This window comes from Euleptes europaea, chromosome 12 (genome assembly GCF_029931775.1).
Source record: "Euleptes europaea isolate rEulEur1 chromosome 12, rEulEur1.hap1, whole genome shotgun sequence".
Taxonomy (NCBI): Eukaryota; Metazoa; Chordata; class Lepidosauria; order Squamata; family Sphaerodactylidae; genus Euleptes; species Euleptes europaea.
In genome coordinates, this window is record NC_079323.1 from 41915412 (window position 1) to 41941229 (window position 25818).

A 25818-nucleotide genomic window follows, 5' to 3' on the forward strand; every position below is an offset into this window, starting at 1 on the left:
CACATTAGCTCTTGAGGGTGTGGTCATCACCGCTGTTTTGGCAACACACTGCCCCTCTTTTTTATTTATACATGTGCTATAGGGCTATAAAATTAGAAAACGAGAAGTGGCAACTGATAGTTAGAGTGCTATAGCTCTATAGCAATTACTGATTTCAAAATAAAGCCATAAAAACCTCTGTGTTCGTGCGGCAGGAAAAAATACCGGGAAAATGGCACCCACCAAAGACTGACAGTAGGAAAATTATGCTGATGTGGGTGGGGCATTTGCAGGAAAAGAAAATGCACACAAATCCTTCCACAACAGCATGCTAACTTATTTCTACAAAGATCAGATTAAAGTTTGGACGACATTTTGTGTTTTGCTCGCCGCTGGGGCACATCCCCTCATAGCACTCAGCACTTCCAGGATGATGGTTCCACACTGCGGGTTTTTATGTGGACCAACCCCGTGTTTTTGTCCTACCTTCCTGGACACACTTTTCAGCTTGCAGCACCCCCCGCCTTTTGTACATCTCTGCTGTAGTGATGTTACACTATACCAAAGACAAGCCACTGCCCATTTGCACATGTGCTATATCGCTTAACCAGGTACTACCCCCTAAGTCCACCTGTGAATTGTATCTTGCGTATCTGTCCAGCCATTGATTGGTTTGTTGATTTCCTGTGTTTGGTTTGTTGATTTCCTGTGTTTTAATTGGCTGTGCAGTCCTTGTTCCCTTTCTGAACTATGGTCAGTAGCTAAATAATACTACAAAGCAATGATCATGGACGATAGCCAGGCAAAAGTGATGTTGCTTTGGAAGGTTGCTGTTGAAATTCTGCAAAGCACCTTTACACTGTGTGCTGTTCTTCTGAATAGTGTCCAATGTAGGGAAAGAAGAATCTCTAATCCAAATGCAGATGTGTGCAGAGGAAGGTTGCTTGGAAGTGTCTCAAAGAAGAGTTACTCACAAAGGTGCCATTTAAGGGCACGGTGGTATTCCCTTGCTGACATCAGCTGATTAGCACACGCAAAGTGTATCACCATTTCATAGGGTTGCCAGGTACTGGCTGGAAATCTCCTGCTATTACAATTGATCTCCAGCCAATAGAGATCAGTTCACCTGGAGAAAATGGCCGCTTTGGCAATTGGACTCTATGGCATTGAAGTCCCTCTGCTCCCCCAAACCCCGCCCTCCTCAGGCTCCGCTCCAAAAACCTCCTGCCGGTAGTGAAGAGGGACCTGGCAATCCTACCATTTCAATGTATTGCTAGCATCCAGGGTTGTTGTTTTTTAATCGCATGGGCTACCCACTGCACACCACAACAAAATATCAAATTGGGCGGAACCATGAGAAATGGGAAAGGCATCACAGACAAGCAAAAAACCCGCAATCAAGGCATTTCAGAGTAAAACACTGAAAGAAAACAGGTTACAGAAAGACCAGGAAAACAACGGCAAAAAGCCAAGATAGCAAGGGACATGAAACAAACCTGTGAGGTAGGATTGCCAGGTCCCTCTTCAATGCCATAGAGTCCAATTTCCAAAGTGGCCATTTTCTCCAGGTGAACATAGCTCTAGAGATCAGTTGTAATAGAGAGATCTCCAGCTTCTACTGGGCAACCCTACTGTGAGAGAACTACTTTTACAAATGGTAACAAGGGGAACCCGAACTGCAACAGTAAGCCTGTCTGGAAGATATCAGGGATTCGTGGCCACTTTTTATAATGGAGAAAGGTAAACAGTAGCACATTCCGAAAGATTTGTGTTGGATCCTATTCTATATTCACAAAACAATAAGATGGTGGATAAGACATATCAAAAAAGTTATGACTGACCCTATGTATATTCTACTGGATTCTAGTTTTGTGACTACTGCTCAGGGAAGGGATAGTAATTGTGGATAGCTGAATGAAAATATAAACCCAAAATTTGCACCGAATTTTGCTGCAGATTGTAGGGAGATATGATTCAAAAAGACCTGTTCACATTGTGCAATGTCCTGCCCCTCTTGTCTTGTATCGTGCAACAGTGATTAGCTAACAAACATCCTGAGAAACAACGGACAGTAAGGTTGCCAACCTCCAGGTAATGGCCACTTTGACAATTGGACTCTATGGCATTGAAGTCCCTCCCCAAACCCCGCCCTCCTCAGGCTTTGCCCCAAAAACCTCCCACCAGTGGCGAAGAGGAACCTGGCAACCCTAACGGACAGAATAGTGGGCTGGATGGCGCATCCGTCTGGCTTACTACAGGAGTTCACTTTAAGCCAAATTGTTATCAGTACAATCACAACAAGCAAGAGAGCATCTGTGTCTTCCTTCCTTCCTGTAGACGCTATAAAGACACAAGAGAGACAGCCAACAGATACTTATCAGCAATCTATGGGGGACACTGGCAACACCACTACCCCCTGCACATATCTCTAATGTGGATTTTGGAGTGCATCAACTCAGTGCTGCATGTCTAACCGTATCTAATCGGCGCCAAATTAATCTTCAGCTGCATGAAAACTAAACTAAGGCAGATGGCAGAGGGAGAGGCAAAACTGTCCCTTTCCTGTTGCGTGAAGGCATCAAGCCAGGGTCTTCAGAGGGGGAGGGGGGACACACATTTTTTTACCCTGGCACCTGGCAAAGCTGTACAGGCCAACAGCTCCTCTGACTGGTTTTGTCTGTCGTCACTTTTGCCTGTTATCGGAGGGAAACTTCCTTTCCCCCCAAAAAGGCTACACTGCCCCAGAACTCCAGTACTGCAGATCACAGCGACCATTATTTTAGAAACATTGGTGTGAATGACAATTGAGATGGGATGGAAGCTGAAGAGAAGAGCACCTGACTTTTAAGCGTACCCGCCCCCATGCCAACTTCCTATAAAGCTTGATTTATGAAACTTACTTCACTGCTGACTGACGTCAAATTTACCCCTTTACCCTTGCCAGTCACAAGATGAAATACTGGATGTGCTATTGTCCTGCCTGCCACTTCTACTTGTATTTCATTTTCAACAACATGTAAACATTATGCCTAAAATATCTTTTGGAAACAAAATTGAGATTTTCTTCAGATACATACCTCTAGACGCTAGGGTTGCCAACCGTCCTGGAGAAAAATGTACTGTCCCTTTCACAGAGGTCCACTGTGTATAGAAATGGGCAGATGGAGATTTTCCTGGCATAAAGGTCAACAATATCTCCTGGTAAGTAACACCCCTATAAGCCACTATTAAAGGGGCAGGGCATTTCCCCCAGGCATTTGGCAACCCTACTAGAAGCTATAACTCAGAATAACAGCACATGAGTTGGTTAAATATAAGTAATGCCAAAATACTCAATGTAACTATAGCAAAATGTCTGGGAAGGACAAGGGAATTTAATTAAGTACTACTAGGAGTATGACCCCTGGTGAAGTAGAGGCAAAATATGAAAAAGTAACATTAATCTAAAGTACCATAAAGCAGAATGTTTGTGCTCTACATGAACTTATCAGTTACATGGCTTCAGTTTTCTAAACTTTTCCCTTCAGATGAAACCACCCATAATACAGAAAAAGGCAATTTGAACAACAGCACTACTCTGACAGCCTAAAAGTGACCCATTGTTTATTCCATATGTAAGCTGTTAGCCAATTTCTGCATGTGACACAGGAATTAATGTCTTGTGATCTGATTTTCTGCCACCCTGTACAGCACCAGGGCTTGGACTTTATAGAATACTCCTTAGCTTAGACAAGCATTATCTAATGTTTAGTGTTTCCTATAAGAAAATGCCATAAGGGGCATTGCAGGCATCCTTACAATGAAAGATAACCCTGACAGAAATTTGAGATAGTTTCAACTGGCCTGGTTAGCAACCTCTGACCATACCTTTCTGTGCCTCTCCCTTTTAGGATGTGATAGCCCACACTGAGTCCTTGTCTAGAAATTAGAACCATGTGATCAATCAAAGTACACCCCACTTGCATGATAGCAATACTCTCCCAACTCTCTTATCAAGGGCCATAGTACAGTATTTTGCCTGCCTATACACTAGGGTTGCCAACCACCTGGTGATGGCTGGAGATCTCCCGCTATTACAACTGATCTCCAAGCGACAGAGATCAGTTCCCCTGGAGAAAATGGCCACTTTGGCAATTGGACTCTATGGCATTGAAGTCCCTTCCTCCCTTCCCCTCCTCAGGCTCCACCCCACAACTCTCCAGGTATTTCCCAACCTGGAGCTGGCAACGCTACTATACACACTGGACGAGGGAGGCAGGGTACCTGTTCACCCCTTCCCTCCTGTTCAAAACCATTGGCTATATGTGCAGTCTCAGAAGGGACCCCATCTCCACATAGCATTGTCAACAACCCTGGCGGAAAAAAATGTCCTGTCCCTTTAATAGAGGCCTAATATGTGGAAATGGGCAGCTGAAGCTTTTCCTGGCCAGAGGTAAATATCATCCCATTAAGCCTCTATTAAAAGGACAGACATTTTTTTCTCTAGCCGTTTGCAACCCAATTCCACAGAATTAAAAACAGACTAGACAAAGGCTTACAAAGTAGTGGTATGTTGGCACAGGTACAGAGGGAGGCAGCCTCGCTATTAGTTAAAAATACTTGGTAGACAAGAGCTCCCATGCTGGAGTTAAACCTTTGTGTGTGTGTGTAAAGTGCCGTCAAGTCGCAGCCGACTTATGGCGACCCCTTTGGGGGTTTTCATGGCAAGAGACTAAGAGAGGTGGTTTGCCAGTGCCTTCCCCTGCACAGCAACCCTGGTATTCCTTGGTGGTCTCCCATCCAACTACTAACCAGGGCTGACCCTGCTTAGCTTCTGAGATCTGACAAGATCAGGCTAGCCTGGGCCATCCAGCTCAGGGAGGCACAAAATAGGGTTGCCAGCTTTGGGTTGGGAAATACCTGGAGAAGTTGAGGGTGGAGCCTGAGGAGGGTGGGGTTTCGGGAGGGGAGGGCCTTCAGATGGGTATGATGCCATGGAGCGCACCTTCCAAAGCGGCCATTTTCTCCAGGTGAACTGATATGTCACCTGGAGATTAGTTGTAATAGCAGGAGATCTCCAGCTACGACCTGAAGGCTGGCAACCCTAAAAATAGTGCAGGAATGGAGATAGGCTTGGGTCAATAATCACTAGCTTGTATCACAAGCACTCACACAACAACAGTCCCCACAGTAGACAACAGCAATTAGCGCCCAGTATGGGAAAGAAGTCATATTTTCCAAGGCATAAAATATTATGTTTTGTCTGCAGGGAAATGTGCTCGCCCTGCAACACAGATGAAACATTGAGGTAAGCTGTGTAGACAGTGCATGACACACATGCATTTATGCCGCAGCAAATTAATGGTGAGCTCTGAGAGCTGGTTGCAGTCATTGCTCTTAAAATGCCAAGGAAAATCTGTTGTCTCATGTTCTTCTGTTTTCCTGACATATTTTAAATGACGTCCTGAGCACATCTTCTGTGCAAATGTACCAGCACCCCAAGATCCTGAGATATCAGATCGCCTTTCTTCAGGCCGACGTCTTGCTCTTTCCACCTAAAAATCTGTCCTAGTTGCAGATAAGGCACTCAACACAGTAGGGGTCGTGCTGAGAAAGTTACGCTCACTTAAAGCCTATTGAAATAACAGAATTAAATAAAACTTAACTTATTCTGTGCCATGGCGAAAATCTAAAAAATTCAGACTGGAGAAGTAACACCGATTTCTAAAACAATCCCTCTCCCAAGCAAGGTTATTGTGGCTCTAAAATCTGTACGGCAGGCAGAAATTCAGCATGTGAAGCGCTCACCCCAACTACATCTCCAAGTGAAGAAAAGCTTCACCTGTTGAATTTCACGGTACCCGGCAAAGTGAAAATTGAATGCCCAAATGTTCTTTCAAAGAAAGTGGAGCTAATCTCAATTTTCACAAAAGTTGGGGAAGAACATTTTTTTATCTCCCAATTCAGAAATGAACTTCACGAACATGTCTCAGGCGCTCACAGTTTCCCTTAGCCAAACACAACTCTAAGTGAGGTTTCCAGTTCTACAAGGGGAGAGAAAATTGCACCTTGTCCTAAAGTTACCAAAAAACAAACAAAACCCTAAAACCTTGAGCAGATTATTGAACATTTCTTAGATAAGACATGCCGGTCATTTGAGCTGTTCAACTTTAGCCACATCTGTTTGAGTCACATTGCAAAACAACACAGAGATAACTAAAGAGAGAGAGAGAGAAGGTTCTTTACCTCTCTGCTAGGCAGGTGTGGGATGTCCTTGGGAAATATTTGTTCCCCCATCCCTTTCCTCTGTCCGCTGTCCCTCTTCTGTCTGCAGACACAAAAGGCTCTGAAGGAGGCAGGGGTGAAAAGCTGCTTGAGAGTTTAATATCCAAGTCCCTGCTCAGCTTAAAAACTATCAGTCCTAAGAGGCCTGCACTAGAGAACAAGGAAGGAGGGTGGGGGAGAGGAAGAGAGGGTGGGGGAGAGCAGTGGGGAGGCAAAGCAATCAGGGTTTAAATTTAGACATGACTCTAAACATACTGTCTTTCCCAGCCTGCGGTGCTTAAGAGAGAGCGAGCAGCCAGCGGATTTGCCTGTGCCTAAACCTGACCCTCCTCATTTGTTCTCTTCCTTAGTTGTTCTTCTTTCTCAATTTCATTCTTCCTCTTTTTGTAGAGTCTCTTTCATGAGTCATGCCCCCCCCTCCCCACACTTTGGGGTACTTTTCCACAGTTTGCTTGCTTTTCTACCTAGTCTAGGGTGGGGAACGCAAGGTAGAAAGCATCTATGTGAGGCATAAAACTTATTGTTGGGGAAAACAAGATGTAACCTTTTCCCTTCTACTCTTGCACTTCCCTAATACTTAAGGCCCTGGAAAATAGGGTCTCGGATCTCTGCTGTATTCACTACAGTCTTGCGAATATATCGATTCTTCTGTTTGGATCACAAAATATACAGGCGTATGGCAAACTTGTGCTATGAAGGCACCCCTGCTTTTCCTACCAAGCGCCACTCTGAGGTCACAACGTAGAATTGATAACACGCTAAAAAGGAAGAGTCTTTCCTCAGCCCGTTCTGAACTCTCTATTATCCATTACAGCAAGTAAGTGATGCATTCTCTGGCTCCAGAATGGAGAATTGGTTAGAAGTGCTTTCCAAATTATATTAGGTTTTGTCTGCAATTTCTTTTCTTCAACCTGTATTCAGCTGTGTGTAGTTAAAAGATCCCTTGATGATTAGGTAATTCCCTACAAGGAAACTGGAGTTAACTAGAATTAATCTGGATTACCAAGAGGACATTTGATATTACGATGGACACTGATCTTAAAAAAAAAAAACACCCATATTTTAGTTCTTGTTGATTCCAGTGTAATTTTGTTCTTCTGCTTACAACTTTGAATTGATTATAAAGCCTACAATCTGAATGGTCATCACAATCACTGCATTTTTGGAAATGATCTTCAGTTTACAACGTTATATCAACACCACTCCTTTTCAGGAATTCCCTTTGGGCAGCTCTTAATATAAGACTTAGAGGAGTGAGTCACACTATCAAATTCCTCGTGATCTAATATATACAACTGCACAGAGAAGGCTAATGAGCAACAGACTGTATGCGGAGGCAGCTAACAGCCATTCCTGGGATCATGTGAATGGATGACATTGTCTGAGACCTAGGGTTGCCAGGTCCCTCTTTGCTACCGGCGGGAGGTTTTTATGGCAGAGCCTGAGGAGGGCGGGTTTTGGGGAGGGGAGGGACTTCAATGCCATAGAGTCCAGTTCCCAAAGCGGCCATTTTCTCCAGGGGAACTGATCTCTGTCATCTGGAGATCAGCTGTAATAGCGGGAGATCTCTAGCCACCACTTGCAGGTTGGCAATCCGAGTTTCAGATCAGAAAAACCTGTTCAGAAACTAAACAGGGATTTTGGGCACTGTTTTGGTTTGGAGATATCCAAATGTACACCCTTAACGAATACTATACCAGTGATATAGTAGACTAGCCCTTTTCAACACAAATGGCAAATTTTCTAATCCCACAGCAGAAAATAATGAGCAAAATGTAGGGTTACAACTGCATTGTGAAAGAAGTCCTGTTCCTTTCATAGAGGATTATTTATCGGCTATTTATTAGGTTATATTATTTACTTCCATGACATGAAAAGCTTCAGCTGCCTATTTCCACATATTTAGCTTCTATCAAAGGGTTGGGACATTTTTCTCCAGTCTTGTTGACAACCCTAGGCAGAAAGCCCAGAGACATAAGGGGGCCCTCCTGCTGTCCAGGGGCGAAAACGCATGGTTTCTTTAGCTTCCTTTAATCTGTTTCAGCCAGGATTCAGCCAGGATTGAACGCATGCGTTTCGCTGAACGTGCATTCGATCCTGGCTGAATCCTGGCTGAAACAGGGAATAAAGGAGGCTAAAGCGACCGTGCGTTTTTGCCCCAGATGTCCTACTCATTGTCTTCCTCCATAAACAGAGCCATCGTTAGTCTGACTGCCTCGAAACAAGACAAATGCCTTGAAAGGAAAGGGTTAAGCAGCTCCTCTTCTCCATTCTTCCTTTTCCAATGCTGCATTGTATTGAGAAAAACGAGCACACACACACACCATTGGAGGAAAAAGACAGGTAGTTGCTTTGGCTACTTAGGAAATCTTTATGCCAATAAAGGTGATGATTGATTGATACTTAGGCAATTTTCCATAGATGCTACACTTTCATACCATTAGAAGTGAATGAGAAGGAAAGGTCTCCCCCTACCTGAAATAAATGAAGGCAAGTTTGATGGCAGCTGTAACGGGTGGATAAAGGACTTTCGATACAGAGAGTCTCTCTTTTCTTTTGAAAGACTTCAGCAGGTATCTTCTTTCTTTTAGCTTGCAGCAACTCTGCTCAGAAGCAAGTCCCATTTTATTCAGTGGGGATTACTCCCAGGTAGGGTTGCCAGGTCCCTCCTCACCACTAGTGGGAGATTTTTGGGGAGGAGCCTGAAGAGGGCAGGGTTGGGGAGGGACTTCAGTGCCATAGAGTCCAAATTCCAAAGCAGCCATTTTCTCCAGGTGAACTGATCCCTATCAGCTGGAGCTCAGTTGTAATAGCAGGAGACCTCCAGCTATTACCTGGAGGTTGGCAACCTTACTCCCAGGAAAGCATTCTTGGGATTGCTATCATAAACCCTTATGGCCAGATTATGAGGCTTTTTCAGAGTTTTGTGAACAGAAACTCATCTAAATCCTTAGGAGACTGTCTTCCCCATCCTACCAAATATCATGCCTAGGTAGGCAGTTTGCATCTAGAATATAGTGCAAAGGGGCCGTTGGTCCCAGCACTACAATCCTCACCCTCCTTTGGCTGCTATTTATTTTGAAGTGTAAAGGGTAGGGTTGCTAGGTCCCTCTTTGCCATTGGTGGGAGGTTTTTGGGGCAGAGCCTGAGGAGGGTGGAGTTTGGGGAGGGGAGGGACCTTAGTGACATAGAGTCCAATTGCCAAAACGACCATTTTCTCCAGGTGAACTGATCTCTATTGGCTGGAGATCAGTTGTAATAGCAGGAGATTTCCAGTCAGTACCTGGAGGATGGCAACCCTAGTAAAGAGACTGGAGAGCTGATAAATGTCTCATCTAGTTGCATCCCGAAACTGGGCTGGTTAAGTAAAAAGGACTGTACAATTTATAAACCTTATTATTCTCTTTGTGTGCACAAGACGGAAGGAGCAGACAGTTATTGTGGGACCTTAGCATAATTTTCTTTCTCTGAATGCCACAGTCTTCTATATCAGATGCTTATTTCTGGCTTGTTTATGTATGTATAATATGTATTCTTATGTTTTCCCCCCCTTCTGCGAGGGGTGAGAAGTACAGGGACCACATTAACTGGGTTGTCTTTGAAGGAGGGACCATTGGAGCCTTTGGGTGTTTTTGCCATATTTGTTATTTACAAATATGAAACTGAAGTGCAGGTGGTGGCAAACCGGCACTCCTACAAGACAGCAGATCTGGTACACCACATCAGATTGCGAGAGGGAGAGAGAGAGCGCCTACTCTCCCTCGGGGACTTCAGCCAATCCCCAGCAGTGTCTGTCTGCTTCTCTGACTCTGCCAAACCTCAAAACTGTTATTATACCCAGACACACACCTGTCCCCTTCCTTCAGCTGGGAGGGGTCACCTTCTCCAAGCTCTGATGTGTTTTTGGAAAGAGTTGGAGAAACTTCCACTGTAGTTCACCTTGTTTTCCCCTACAGCCTGGCACTGGTCACTTTAGGCCAAATCTTTCGCAGTAATTAGCAGTCTTACAGCCGTATGTCCATGATGGGGGGCCAAGAAGACTCTCAGGACCTACAGGGAAGATTATTCTCATGTCCTCCCCAAGCCTGCCACCTGGGCTTTTGATCAGAACCGGGCCTCCCACCTGCCTGGGAACTGAGTTCTGTTCATAGAACTTGCAAGGCATGACTGCTGGAAAGGCCTTGTGGAGGACCAGAGGAGGAAGTGAGGATAATGGTCACATAGCTAGGCCCCAAGGAGATGCCGTTGGCAACCTCACTACTGATAGGCCCAAGTTTGTTATTAGGAGTGTGATAAAATGATTGTGATAGCGAGACTTACCAACTTTCATGGGTCCCTCTACATAGGGTTGCCAGCTCCGGGTTGGGAAATACCTGGAGATTTTGGGGGTGGAGTCTGAGGAGGACGGGGTTTGGAGAGGGAAGGGACTTCAGTGCCATAGAGTCCAATTGCCAAAGCAGCCATTTTCTCCAGGGGAACTGACCCCTGCCACCTGGAGATCAGTTGTAATAGCAGGAGGTCTCCAGCTACCACCTGGAGGTTGGCAACCATGAGCCAGGCCCCTTGTTATGAATTTCACTTGAATGTTAAAAACTCATTACTTCAGAGTCTAGAAATAATGTGTTCTGAAGCCACACCTTAAATTGTGGTGCAAATTATGGTTTGTCTTGTACGCACAAAATGGGTGGAAGAAGATAAGGAACCCCTTTTCCCTTGCAAGAGGCAAGGTAAAGAAGGGAAACTAGTTAACACCTAGCAATTCTTATCCTAAATTGGCATTTTGACAAACACCAGCTAGGAAGTGCCGGGTGTAGCATAAACTCTACCTTAAATGGGCAGCGAGATAGTCTCACAGCCCTTCCCCTCTCCTTCCGTGGTTAGACCCACAGAACTCTTTCCAACATTGTTACAGCACTTAACTGTCACTCCTTTTGGGCTCCACACATAACAATATTTCCTTTATGCTACTACAGTACACTGGTTTGGTTGACACTGGTTCAGTGGCAAAAGGAATGCTCCATGCAGATTTTATTTTCTTTTGTTTGGGGGAAGGCGTGAAAGCCTTTATTCCATGGATGAATGTGGGCATGCACAAGGGCATGACTGAGCAGGGGTTCCGATAAAGAATCTATTTCTAAAGAGAGTTGCTTGGGGCATGAAATGGCATTAGGACAGGAATGTATATGCATTAGGGAAGCAGGCGCATTGGTGCATTAGCTGGCTGGTAGTTTGCATCACACTTGTCAGATTACTAAGCAGTTGTAATCAAATTTCCATCTAGAGCTGAGCAGGGCGAGAAGCTGGCATCGGACGACTTACTGTTCCTGCCTAAATCTCTGTTACTAAAGAGGGGAGAACGCAGCAGCTACAAAAGAGGATTTGCATTTTGTAGCTTAATAAACCTCCCAAGCCAACATCCTGTTTTGTACAGAGTATGAGTCTTTAACCCTTCTTTGACGAGATTAACAGGAAATGGACACGATCACTTTTTTATGCGGGAACCATGCATTTTGTCATAAAAGCCAGCCAACTACCGTATTCACTTGAAAGGAAGGTAATCCTGAATGCAAGATGACCCCTAAAAATGCTATATCCCCCTGAAATTTTTACTGGACATAACTGTAACTTGTATGCGAATGGAAGACAACCCCCTCTTTTGTTCTTTTATTCTTTTTGCTGGGGTACCTGGAAAAAAACCCTTAGTCTTGCATTGGAGTAAATACTGTATATTTACTCCACTTTACTGTATATTTACCTCTCTCTGCCAGTTACCAAACTTGTAACACTTGAGATTTCCATCCTCCTCTCGGAGGAGTTATCTCCAGGAAATGAAGTCAGTGGAAACTTTATGTACTACTGACTATTTGTCGTGAAATTCTGCAGCTGTCCTAGTACATTTGCACGTACACGCAAGCATCACAGAGATTTGCCAGTGTTCAAAGAGAAGCACCTTTCTTTGCACAGAGACTTGGGACTTGGACCAAATGTACTTAGGCTTACTCTAAACCTGGTTCTATTTAAATCAGTTCCCATCTGGGGTTTTCCCCCTTAGGATAGGGGCAAGGTACATTAGAACGACAAGAGGAGATCTTGACTATGTATGGCTTTTTAGCCCAGTCTAGTTTGTCTTTGTCTGTGGGTGACAAATGTTATGCAAAAGCATCTCAGTAACATTTCTGGTCTGGCTGTTCTGAGACTCATGGTGACGTTTGTTTGCAGGATTGTCAGCATGGCTCATTCAGGCCCACCTTTATGCTATAAAACAGCATTAAAAACAGCAGGAATAGATCTTCAAACCACTATGTCATGCCTCAGACAGTTTTGTTTCATTGTACCATTTTCTGTTGCATTGTTTTCCAGCGCTGTAATCTTAGTCCTAGCCCTGACCTGGATGGCCCAGGCTAGCCTGATCTCATCAGATCTTAGAAGCTGCAAGCACTGGGTCATTCCTGACCTATGGAGTGACGTCACATCCCGACGTTTACTAGGCAGACTATGTTTACGGGGTGGTTTGCCAGTGCCTTCCTCAGTCATCTTCACTTTACCCTCAGCAAGCTGGGTACTCCTTTTACCGACCTCAGAAGGATGGAAGGCTGAGTCAACCTTGAGTCGCTACCTGAAACTGACTCCTGTCGGGATCAAACTCAGGTTGTGAGCAGAGCTTGGATGGCAGTACTGCAGCTTACTACTCAGCGCCACGGGGATGTGGATGTAGATGGAGCCTTAAGCACTGGTAAAAGCAAATGTTTAATCTTATTGGTTGTGACTTCTAGGCAAATTACTCAGAGCCTTTTATCTATTCAAATTAATATACTTAATTTATTATAGGCACTCCATTTCGGGATAGGATAAATATAGTTTCCTAATCTAGTCTAACTAGGATGGAGGGAGATTCAGGACCTGCATCCTGCCTTCGTGGTCGCAAGATGGAGAAAAATGAGTGCATGCAAGTGGAGGTGCGAAAAGGAGGACGTTTCCTGAGAACAGCAATCTACACATCAAAGGGGCCGTGTGAGAGCAGTAGAGAAAGGATGCCCCAGTGCCTTGACCCCTCTATCTCTCTGACTCTCTAGTCAAGTCCCCCTCTGAAGTCTGAGGTTAAGAGACAGCGCAAAGTCCTTCGCTTCCAACAGAGACTGACCCAGATCAGAGACTAGCTAGGGACCATACTGGCAAGAGTCATAGTCAAGAAATGATTAATGACAGGAAGTTGACTTGGCTCGTGAGACAGTGCTATCTGAAAAAGACTCTGTAGTTTATTCACCAGAAAGGCTAGGCTAGCGACACTTGAGAGATGAAACAGTCCCAGGCTCAATTATCTGCAAAGCAGGTTGTCAAAGCTTCAATGAAAGCCTGGGGTGGGGGGAGAATTGTCAAATAAATTGCCCAGTCAGACATCGGACAGATGTGGCGGCAATCTTCAGCCCGCATTATGTAATGGCCAGGGCGGGAACAACAACAATATCCTGAGAGAAGGCAGGCCCTGTCCCTGTTATCTGGAGTTGGAATGGCTCAGCCAACAAAGGAAACAGGCTGTCTAGAGAGAGGGCTGGCCTTTCATACTCAAGGGTCCTTTTATCTGGAGGGAGGGGATTTCCCAGACAGAGGTGGTTTTATCCAAAGCAAGAGAGATTTTAGGATGGAGCCCAGTTCCTATGACATTTGCTCTAAAGTGGCCTTTAATACCTGAAAGGAGAAAGCAGGAAGTGTGTGACACAACGCTACACTACTGCACTTTATAAAAACATATGAAACACCATAAACAGTATGAAACAGTAGACACATCCATTTAGCAAAAATACAAACTGTTGGGGAAGGGAAGACAGTGAAATGTATTATTTATGTAAAACACAAACATCCCACTCTTCTCCTTTTAAGAAATGGAGCCAAGGCAGCTTGTGTGGTTAGAGTGATGGACAAGGATCTTGGTGACCCGGGTTCAAATCCCCACTCTACCATGGAAGTGTGCTGGGTGACCTTGGGCTTCCCCTCCCTCACAGAATGGAGAACAATGCTGGATGGAGAATGCAGAACGCAGAACACTTCGGGTCCCCATTGGGGAGAAAACTACGATAAAATATCTAAATAAATAAGATGGTAAAATAAAAACTTTTTTTATTGTGCCACAAGGTACTGTAAAAAAAAAAATCTGTTCACTTTGATTAGCTACTTGTGAAACTAATATTCATACTCCCCCTCCTCCCAATGTAGCTCAGTGGGGCACGTTGATAAAGCTGTGTCTGCTATACCATTCCAGCAAGTACTTTTCAAAATATTGTCGAAGGCTTTCACGGACAGAGTTCATTGGTTCTTGTAGGTTATCTGGGCTGTGTGACTGTGGTCTTGGTATTTTCTTTCCTGACGTTTCGCCAGCAGCTGTGGCAGGCATCTTCAGAAGAGTAACGCTGAAGGACAGTGTCTCAGGAAAGAAAATACCAAGACCATGGTTACACAGCCCGGATAACCTACAAGAACCAAAGTACTTTTCAGTTGGCAAAACCCTGTGACAGTTTTCATCAATCTAGCAACTTTGACTTTCTCCTTTTTTTATTGGACAGACAGCATTCCGCCAAAGTAAACTGAGGGAGCTGCGCCCTCTGGTGGCTGGTGAGCATTAAAAAAAATTCAAAATACGGAAGGCAATGTTTTTATCATTTATTTATTGACTTAGAAAATTGACATGCCACCTCTCCACCTGCTGAACGGGCAGCTTGCAAGTCAAACAATAAAACAAGGGTTTGTTTTTAACAACTACTTTACTTTCTTTTTCTTATTTTTTTTTTGGGGGGGGAGGTAAAGCTGTTTTGATCAAAAACAGGTCAACTTTAGAAAGTCTTGATCCCCCCCCCCCACGAGGTACAGTGGAGAAAAGCCAACCTATCTCTCTGCTGTAAACACTTTATAACTCCTTTGAGATGGAATATTGATCACTTAAGATTAGCAAGCCGAACACTTGTGCACTAGGGTTGCCAGGACCTTCTTCGCCACCGGAGGGAGGTTTTTGGGGCGGAGCCAATGGTGGGCGGGGTTTGGGGAGGGGAGGGACTTCGATGCCATAGAGTCCAACGGCCAAAGCGGCCACTTTCTCCAGGTGAACTGATCTCCATCGGCTGGAGATCAGTTGTAATAGCTAGCAGGAGATCTTCTGCTATTACCCGGAGGTTGAACAAAAGGAGGTTTTGATGTAACAAGCACACAAGCCACAAATCATAAGAAATAGCAATGTCTATGTCGATTTAAATTATATTGTGTGAGCAACCTACAACATCACAAACCATGCATCAAAAAGCATATTACAGCCTATGCTTAAATAACAAAGTGCAAATGTCTTCACAACATAAGTCAGAATAAATGTACAAGAAATGGTACAATTCCCAAGATGTGCAATAAATTTTGTACCACAATATAATTTAAATCGACGTAGACATTGCTATTTCTGACCTGGAGGTTGGCAGCCCTACTTTAAAAGGCACCCTCAGCCAGACCAATACTGACCCACCCCCCCGGTGTCGCCGCCCTCCTGATCAGATCGATATTAATCTCCACGGCACCCTGTCTCGCACAGGACCGGGGATTCAATGACCCAGCGCCATCGGTAGAACGCTGAGTCATCCTCTCCCAAGTTTTCCCCCGCCCTCGGCGAGCCCTCATTGGTGACGACCGGAGAGCTTTGCGCCGCTATTGGCCAAAAGTGGCACGCCCCGCCTCTTACCTTGGCTTCTTTTCTTCCCGGCGGAAAGCGCCGCCCGGCAGATAGTTTTGGCGCCGAGGGCAGGAGTTGGCTTGATGCGCATGCGTACGATGTGGCCGCTCTTGGGGCTGCTGCTGGCAGCAGCGGCGTCGTCAACGGCCGCCTCGGCGGCCCCCCCACCCGGCGACCAGGCGGCGCGGATGGCGCGCTTCGTGGCGCACGCCTGCGACTGGGCCGCGCTGGCCACCATCTCGACGCACCCCCCGGTGCGGGGCCAGCCCTTCGCCAACGTCTTCTCCATCAGCGACGGGGAGGCGCGCAACGGCACCGGGGTGCCCTACCTGTACCTGACCGCCATGGAGATCTCCGTGCGGGACCTGCAGGTGAGAGGCGGCCGCGGGGTGATGGGAAAGACCTCCGCCTGAGACCCTGGAGAGCCGTGGACAGGGGCTGTGGCTCAGTGGTAGAGCCTCTGCTTGGCACGCAGAAGGCCCCAGGTTCAATCCCCGGCACCTCCACTTAAAGGGACTAGGTAAGGAGGTGATGGGAAAGACCTCAGCCTTGAGAGCCTTGGAGAGGGGCTGTGGCTCAGTGTTAAGAGCCTCTGCTTGGCATGCAGAAGGTCCCAGGTTCAATCCCCGGCGCCTCCAGTTCAAGGGACTAAGTAAGTAGGTGATGGGGAAAAAACTCCACCTGAGACCCTGGAGAGCCGTGGGCTGTGGCTCAGTGCCAGGTTCAATCCCCGGCACCTCCACTTAAAGGGACTGGGCAGGTAGGTGATGGGAAAGACCTCCGCCTGAGAGCCATGGACAGGGGTTGTGGCTCAGTGTTCGAGCCTCTGCTTGGCATGCAGAAGGGCCCAGGTTCAATCCCCGGCATCTCCAGTTAAAGCAGTGGTTCCCAACCTTTTTTTGACTAGGCCTTTTTTGCTCGGTGCAGGGACCCCAAGGTTCAAAATAAAAATTCCGAGAATTTGAAAATAAACTTTAATCATAACTGTTAATTGAACATTAAACTTAGAATAATATTTGAATGTATATTTATATTTATGTATATTATGTATATTATGTATATTTATAACAGAGAACTTTTAATTGAAAATATTAATTTATTATGGGTTTATAACTTTGTTTTGCGGACCTTAATTTAGTTCTCGTAGACCCCTGGGGGTCCACGGACCCCCCGTTGGGAACCAGTGAGTTAAAGGGACTAGGCAAGTAGGTGATGGGAAAGACCTCCGCCTGAGACCCTGAAGAGCCGTGGACAGGGGCTGTGGCTCAGTGGTAAAGCCTCTGCTTGCCATGCAGAAGGCCCCAGGTTCAATCCCCGGCACCTCCAGTTAAAGGGACTGGGCAAGTAGGTGATGTGAATAGAGTTGCCAGCCACCAGGTACCATCATTGTATCCTGCTCGGGAACATTGTAACTAGTTGAAATTGTCTGTGCAACCATGTATCAGTGAATTATTATCCCTATGAAGGAAATTATGTAAGAAGAATCCATGGTTTGCCTTTGCTGATCCCTATGGGATAGAGAAATGTCTGGCTCTAGAAGCCTCTTACAAGACGAGTGTGAATATTACTGATTCTATTGAACAGGACTGAGGAAGGCTTGAGACTTGAAACGATCGTATCCCTTTTCACCCCTTCTTTTTCAAGACCTCAACCTTGGATTGAAAGTTACTGTATATGTATTTACACACCTGTATAACTTGTGTACGAATTACACTTTTGTCATTTTTGATGCAGCATTGCCTGTGTCCTGTACTTTATTCCTGATCTTTGATATTAGTACAGAGGTGTTCATTTTTTATTGCTTAACCACCAGGTACTAGCTGGAGATCTCCCACTGATAGAGATTTGTTCACCTGGAAAAAAAATGGCCACTTTGGCAATTGGACTCTATGGCATTGAAGTCCCTCCCCTCTCCAAACCCTGCCCTCCTCAGGCTCTGCCCCAATACCTCCCCCCGGTGGCAAAGAGGGACCTGGCAACCCTAGACGTGAAAGATCTCAGCCGGAGACCCTGGAGAGGCGCTGCCTGTCTGAGTAGACAATACTGACTTTGATGGACCAAAGGTCTGATTCAGTAGAAGGCAGCTTCATGTGTTCACGTGTATTCCACTGTGTCCGTCAGGAATGGCATCTACCCTCCTCTTGTTTAGGAATCCTCTTGCTTTTGCTCTGCGTGTTGTAAGGCTGGGCTCAGCCCTGTCTCTGGATATAGGGGGATGAGACAGCTTTGAGCGGAGGCTTCGGTGAAGTTCTGTGAGGAATGTCCTTCCGGTGCTTGTTCACGTGGAGCAGAGGTTTCCAAACTGCTCGGTGGAGGACTTGGTGCTCCCCGAAACATCTCCTAGTGCTCCATGAAGGGATTGGAAAGAAAAATACTGCTGTTGTTCAGTTTAGTATATAGGAGCTAGGTGGAAATTAGTGCTCCGGGACAAATTTTTCTCCTGAAAAGTGCTCCGTGACTCAAAAGGTTCGGGAACCTCTGATATGGAGTGCTACAGAAACTGGTTCCAGGCTTCATTAGGCTGCTGTCTTAATTTCCCCATGAAATGGTGTGCATGTGTATTTGTTTGTTTACAGTTGTTTCCTACTTTTTGATCCATGTGTACAACTTCATGAAATACAACTGTTATTTAAAAAAACACACCCACCAATCTTAAAAAAAACAAGGAAACCCTAAGAGAACCCAAGGTAGATGGAATTGTTAGGACAGAGAATGGGAGATTCTTTAAAAAAAAAAAACAACCTTTGGGTTTAAAGAACTTAAAAGCAAACTGGAACAAGAACAAACATATATATGAAATGACCTGGATACAATCTGATTGCTCTGAAGCAATGCTGTCTAGAATTGCCAGATTGTATGTGCCTTTCCTAATAGTTATGTAGAAGGGACAGTTTTAGCAGGTGCATCTTTGCAAGCCACTTACAGAGAGAAGGACCATTAATTGAAATACTGTCTTTTACATATAGGGGCAACCCTAGACTGAATCTGACGAAAGAAGGCTGTAGGTTCAGGAAGAAAGTGGCAGTAATCTATGGATAAGATTTCCTTTGTGATGTTTTCCAAGCAACACAGATATTTGAGATCGCTGTTTCTTTTTCCCTTGGGTGAACTGCTAGTTGCTTCTGCTGGTTAGTGAAATGTGTGCGATAACAAATAGTGTTTCAAGCAGCCATCAAGCTGTTTTCATGTGGGACGCATGCATATTCAGTAGAGAAATAAAAGTCGGGAACTCTTTGTGGTATGGTAGGTAGCTTGTCCTGACCTGGTTGGCCCAGGCTAGCCTGATCTCGTCAGATCTCAGAAGCTAAGCAGGGTCAGCCCTGGTTAGTATTTGGATGGGAGACCACCAAGGAAGTCCAGGGTTGCTATACAGAGGAAGGCACTGGCAAACCACCTCTGTTAGTCTCTTGCTGTGAAAACCCTTGAAGGGCTCGCCATAAGTCGGCTGCGACTTGACGGCACTTTACACACACACACACACAGGTAGCTTGCCAGGGTTGAGGAATCTAGTTTCAAATCCAAAAAACCCTTGGCTACTCAAGACTACCTCCTCTTGTATCTTGGTACCGAAAGCCCTAGAGTTCTATGAATAACTTCTTTCCCCTTCCCCCTCTGTCCATCTTTATGGGCACCTACAGTCATTACAAATTCACGTCAGATTCCTTCAATAAGGGAGAGCAGTGCTGCCAACCGGCAGGTTTCTCCATTGAAAAATGACAGATAATTAGATTGTGTTTATGAGGTGGAGAGGGTGGCTATTCATATGGCCATGCCACTTCTCTCTCACACGTGTGGATTAAAGTTGTCATCGATTTCCTGCATTCTTTGGAAGGGCAGGGAAGCAGCTCCAGGTAAAGGGATTACAAATGCTTCACAACACTACTCCTACCGAATTGTGTTACACTATCATTAGGCCGGATTTTATTTCTCTGTAGTGTTAGATAGAAGTGTTGGTTTGAGAAAATGTGTGAGGAAATGATAGCAATAACCTTGGTGCAGTCATATGAAGCAAAATGGAAGCACAGCGACCCTATTCAGATGTAACACTTAACAAAGATTTCTTAAACACTGTGCAAGAAGTGGATTTGGAGGGGAAACTGTAGTTAGGAAAAGCATAGAGCCAGAGCTATTTTTATGTTTCACTTCAGAGAAGGCATAGATCTTGGATGGTACAGAATTACAATTCTTAGATTAAGTTCATAATTTCAGTTCAGTTCCCAGAACTTCTTATAGGCATTTCTATTCAGACTCTGTTGCCTAGCTATCAGGGAGTTGGAGGTGATATAATCTCTCTTTCCCAGAGAAACACAGAAGTATGGAGATTTCTCCTCAAATCTCTCTTCCAGTTCTCACTATAGATATACTCCACCCTTGTGGCAGTAATCCCTAAACAACACCCTGTATTTGGAATATCTCCTTCCCAGAGCCAATTCCCTTCCAGTGATCTGAGAAAGGGCCCTTTTCCTCCCAGTCTCTACCTGTCACACCACAGGATTTGTTTTATGCCAGCTTAGGCAAATCTGAACCCTCAGGTTCCCAGAGTCAAACACAGCTACCTAGTCGGTGTTCTTTTACTTGTTCACATGGCTGGGGGGTAGGGAGTAACTCATTTCATTACTCAGCAGTACCTCTCATTCAAGCAAAGGTTGGTGACCCCAGAAATATATCTGAGTCACAGAAGCAGAATGTCCGATCTTGCATTTCAAAACTGTTTGCTGGTTTCCCTTTGCAGGAGAGGAAGGAGCCTCTCAGAAGGACTGTGGTCTCTTATCTCTTGCAGTATCCAGGACAGCTGTGTGGTATACCATTACGTGGTGCACACTGTGTACCGTCTGCTTGTAGATAAGTGGTTGAACTGCTTCTTGGAACTAACAGTCAGTGCAAAGGGCTGATACTGTTTAAATATGAAATGCAAACTTCTTTATTTTATGCTTAAATCATGTGCTTCTGAAATTTCATTTCCTCCCCTGAAAAATTAATCTGAAGGAATTATCCAAGAGGTCGCCGAACCCTTAAATTTGTGCTGGGAGGGCAGATTTCGGTGTCATGTGACTTTTCAAAAGGTTGCATGATTAGGTCATAAAATGTCTGCATGACAAAATGAAAACTTTTTGTTTTAGTGGAGTAGAATGTGGTGACCTTTCTGCACTAGCTGTCAGTGGAATAGGGAGGAGAAAAAGATTTCCCTGTTCTCGCTGCGGCCTCTTGTACGGTGATGCATTTTTCCTGTGATTGTCCCTTGCGATTTCTAGAATAAGTAGCAGGGTGCTGGTGGGAAGGGGTAGTAGAGGGGGAAACCTGCTCTTCCAGCTCCTTTTGCAATATTTGTTGCTGAAAGTGACATCTGAAGGCACCTGGTAATATGTTAATATCCTGGATACGCTGAAATGCGGGTTATGAAATCCACTTTGCTCCTTGTGTTTCAGGTCAACGGAAATGCCTCCTTAACACTCTCCTTGGCACAGACTTCCTATTGCAAGGAGAAGGGCTATGATCCTCAGAATCCTCTGTGCGCCCATGTGATCTTCCATGGAGTCGTTGAGAAGGTAGAGTGTAGTATTTATACATCTCAAGAAAATTATATGCATGTGGTCTCAGAAGTTTAGAGTGGCCTTCATAATATTGCTTCTCAAGTAAACAATCCTAGCTTAATGTTCTTTTCTTGAAATGACACATTTAACTGGAGTGGGATCCCAATTAATCTACAAGTTGTAACCTTGATGCATTGGCTATACACGAGTAGTATAATTGTCCTGCAACAATGGTCAGGAGATTGGGAGTAGCTGTCTTCCCCACCTTCTCATGTGTAAATTTCTACTGTTGCCCTTGTTGCCTGCACCAGTGGTGATCTTGTGAGGGAACGTGATCCTAGTCTGCTTCTGATCTCTTAACCACATTTGCAGGACCACTGTGATAACATGGCATGCTGTTTAGCTAGTGATGAAATTACTACTAAAAAATACCTTGAAGGAATTGCTGTTGTCTTGCTTACCTGACACAGTTTTCATCCTACAACTTCTCTTGTTCTGGGCTTAAATTTAAAGCCGAGCCATGGTTTTTAAAGATGACAGACTTATGCTATATAGGCAAGGTCTCTGAAATGGCAACTGGTTGATGTTTGTATGGAAAGAAGTTTGTTTTTAATGTTGTACTATTGTTAATCTTAATAAAATTCTTTTTTTTTAAAAAAAAAGATAGATAATAGCCTGATCACTCAATTGTAATTGGCAGAGCAGTAATTGGGGTCCTGGTCAAATTCAGTCATATTATCTGCAGTACCAAACTGGCTCTTTTACTTACTTACTTATAAAATTTGGATCCTGTCTTTTTGCCCTTACAAGGGCCATCAAGGCGGCTAACAATTTAAAATATGCATGATACAATTACATTTTAAAACCATTAAAATCAACCCCTCTCCAAAAAAAATACATCATTAATACAGTTTTTAAAAGAGTTAAAATACACACATAGCATAAAAACGCTCTTCAGGAAGAAGGGATCATTGAGGGAATGCCAAACGAAACAAAAAAAGTCTTCACCCACTGGTGGAAGAGGGCAACAAAAGGGGACAGACAAATCTCCCCCGGGGAGAGAGTTCCAGAGCTTTGGTGCCATGATCAAGAAGGCCCTCTCCTGGGTTGCCACACAAAGGCTGGGCAACCTGAAGCCATGGTGTGATGTTTATCACTTTCATGAGGCCTTGGACTGTTTGTTGATATTCTGAGGATTTTGTAATTCATCTTAAGAACAAGTTGTTAATCCTCATGGTATCAGGGAGGGAAAAAAACTTTGCAGGCATAGTAGCTATCTCCCAGTTTCACAAATAAGAAACCCGTTTTTGTTTTTGTTTTTAAAAAGGAGCTACCCCATGTTTATGTCAGAGCCTGTCTATGTTCACCTCACAGTCAAGAACTTCTTAATGAGTTTGAATAGTTGGTCCTGACAACAAGAATTCTCATCCTGCTCAATTGATTGCAAGTCACTTCAGGCTGAGAGTTGTTAGATCTCCAATAATGCTAGCTAACACTTGTTTTCTAACTAGTGGTATGCCTGACACTGGGACTATTGCTGGGAATTGCTTGATTATTCACTTCTGGTGTTTTTTTTTTAAGGATCAATTCTGAATCAAAGTGATGTAGCTCACATGAAGAAACCCCATGTGTTTCTTCTCCCCACGTTACATTTTGGGTGACTGAAAAGCTTGCAAAACTTATTGGAAACACTGGACGGTAAATTCCCAGCATGTATGAATCAAGTCACCATGTAAACATTATGCATGTTGTATATACTCCCTAGACGTCCTCTGTTGAGTTGGTGGAATCCAGCTTCAAATGAGAAAAGTCATGTTGAATCTGAATTTTCTAGGTATGTTCCTGATACTCTAAAGAAGCTCAGAAAGCATGCACAATATTTTGTGGTGGTTTGGTTGGCCCTAATAAAAGGTATTACATGGATTTTGAAATCCGCTCTGACAGGATTAGTTTAACAGGACCTAACCTGATGTGGCATTTTCCACGTGTATACTTACAGATAAGTAATGAGTGCTGATTCCATCTGATTATGGCCACTCAGTGTGGATCTCGTAGCTCTTTCAGCATGGAAGAAAATGGGTTTGTTTTTTTTAAACACATTTTACCTTGGTGGGAAGAAAAAACGAGGTGGGAGTCAGCTGCTGGGAAAGAGGGAATTGAGGAATCTAAATCTTCCACTGCAAGGAGTGAAGGGGCTGGGGGAGAATGGATTGGAACAACGGTATATGAATGGCTTCCCTCCTAAGGTTGCCTGGTGGTTGGGGATAGGAATGAGAACAGGACGAGAAAAGGGCAGTGGTGACGGATGTACCTGACAAAAGCAAGGCCTGTCTAGCATCAGATGGGCAGGGGCACCTGAGGCAGGCCCTCCAAAGATGACCTTAATGGATGGGTAGGTCTCTATGGGAGAAGGCAATCTTTGGTATGCTGGCCCTAAGCTGTTCAGGTCAAAAACAACCCCTTTGTCTAGAAGCAAATCAGGAGCTAGTACTGTTGAAGCAAGACTGGAGTGATATGGTCTCTGTGACCCACTCCAGTCAACATTCTGGCTGCAGCATTCTGTACCAACTGTTGCTTCTGAACAGTCTTCAAGGGCAGTCCATATAGAGCACATTGCCATAATCTACTCTAGATAATTAGAAGAAGAAGAAAAAGAGTTGGTTTTTATATGCTGATTTTCTCTACCTTTTAAGGAAAATCAAACCAGCTTACAATCTCTTTCCCTTCCTCTCCCTACAACAACAGACACCATGTGAGGTAGGTGGGGCTGAGAGAGTTTGGCGAGAACTGTGACTAGCCCAAGGTCACCCGGCTGGCCTCGTGTAGGAGTGGAGAAACCAACCCGGTTCAGATTAGAGACTGCTGCTTATGTGGAGGAGTGGGGGATCAAACCCAGCTCTCCAGATTAGAGTCCACCGCTCTTAACCACTGCACCATGCTGGCTCTTTACCAGGTTATGCACCACAGTGACAAGATCTTTTCTGGCCAGGAACGGCTAGAAGCTAAAACTGATGAAAGGCGCCCCTGGCCACCGCTTCCACCTGTTTATCCAACTGGAGCCCTGGGTCCAGCAGCACCCCCAGGCTTCAAATTGGTTCCTTTAGGGGGAGTGCAACCCCACCCGAACAGGAGAAATCAGTAAAGGGTGTGCTGTTTTCGTCAGCAGTGTCCCCACTTCCATGCCACACATCAGGATGCTTCTGTTACAGCTTGCAGTTCTAAAGCAGTTTGTGAGTGATATGGCATGGGAACCTGTTTCAAGAAAGTAAGTCAAAAATTCTTAGGCCGGTGGAAGCTCCTTGTGAGATCATATTCAGATCTGCAAATCTAGGTGTGTTTTACCCTGGTCTCTCCCCACCGCATCTCAGGGAAGGATAAAATTTTGTGGCTTATTATTAGGCTGTACTCTGTTTGCTAGGTGACCGGATCAGAAGCCGACTTTGGAAAGATGGCGCTGTTCAGCAGACATCCTGAAATGAAGGCCTGGCCTCCCGGTCATGACTGGTTCGTTGCCAAACTCAACATTGCCAACATCTGGGTCCTGAGCCATTTTGGGGGAATCGAAACTGTGACCCCTGAAGACTATTTTAAAGCCACTCCTTAGTAAGTATCCAATTTCAAAGCACTTTTGGGGAGGATTGAGGTTTTCATCTGATTCCTGGTTCTATATCACTTCTTAATGGAGTAATGTTTTTGGTATTCTCATTAGGACCTCTTCTAAAGTGATTTCACTTGATCTTTCGGGAAGTTGCCATTACACAAACATATTGGGATATGGTATATTGGCATAGTTTCCGTGTGAGGGATGCTAAAAACATTTCAGGCTGGGAAGACTTAAGAGGGAACTGAGTACTGTTAAGATCTCTTTTTGTCTAGTGATTAAGGTGAGGTGTGATTAAAAAAAAAACACCTATCACTTGGATCCCTTGACACCAGTGACTCCCTGTGATCTCTAGAATCTGATACTGGTCATGGGCGGGGGAATCTTGTGGATAAAATGCTGCATGACACAGGGTTGAAGCAAAGCAGGGGGAAAATCAGAAGTCAGCCCCCCTTCCTTTTGCATGAATGGAAACCTTGTTCTGCTGCGTTTCCTCTGCCAAAAGGGGATTTCCACCTGACTCCCCCTCTTCATTGCGACCCCCATGGTATTTTGTCCTTATGGCTCCCCTGCCCTCCGTTATGAGCATTTGGTGTGAATGGGGGATCACCCGGCTGCTGGGCAGAGGCAGGAAGGGATTGGGTGCATTGCTGTGACAATAGGAGCCAAGGCCATCTTTCCAGTAAAGTTAGGCCCTTGATATGTTGTGGTGAAGTACCCAAGAGGTTGTGCACAACCCA

At 44.9% G+C, this 25818-nt stretch overlaps 2 protein-coding genes across 2 annotated transcripts in view; one reads left to right on the plus strand and one right to left on the minus strand.

Annotated features, from left to right (window-relative positions):
• Positions 1 to 6367, minus strand: part of RCSD1 (RCSD domain containing 1) — a 43898-nt gene extending 37531 nt beyond the window's left edge. Inside the window, exon 1 of the mRNA XM_056858676.1 lies at positions 6205 to 6367. Within this exon, the coding sequence (XP_056714654.1) occupies positions 6205 to 6255 (51 nt within the window). The 5' untranslated portion in view covers positions 6256 to 6367. The remainder of the gene's footprint in view (positions 1 to 6204) is intronic.
• Positions 6368 to 16044: 9677 nt separating this feature from the next.
• Positions 16045 to 25081, plus strand: CREG1 (cellular repressor of E1A stimulated genes 1). The gene is made up of 3 exons (XM_056858697.1): positions 16045 to 16317; positions 21373 to 21492; positions 24896 to 25081. Exons 1-3 carry the CDS (start codon positions 16045 to 16047, stop codon positions 25079 to 25081), a joined length of 579 nt encoding a protein of 192 aa, XP_056714675.1.
• The last annotated feature ends 737 nt before the right edge of the window (positions 25082 to 25818 follow it).

Coding starts and splice junctions, on each gene's coding strand:
- CREG1 (XM_056858697.1), top strand. CDS start 16,045: ATGTGGCCGCTCTTGGGGCTGCTGCTGGCAGCAGCGGCGTCGTCAACG. Junction 16,318..21,372: donor TCTCCGTGCGGGACCTGCAG/GTGAGAGGCGGC, acceptor CTTGTGTTTCAG/GTCAACGGAAATGCCTCCTT. Junction 21,493..24,895: donor TCCATGGAGTCGTTGAGAAG/GTAGAGTGTAGT, acceptor TCTGTTTGCTAG/GTGACCGGATCAGAAGCCGA.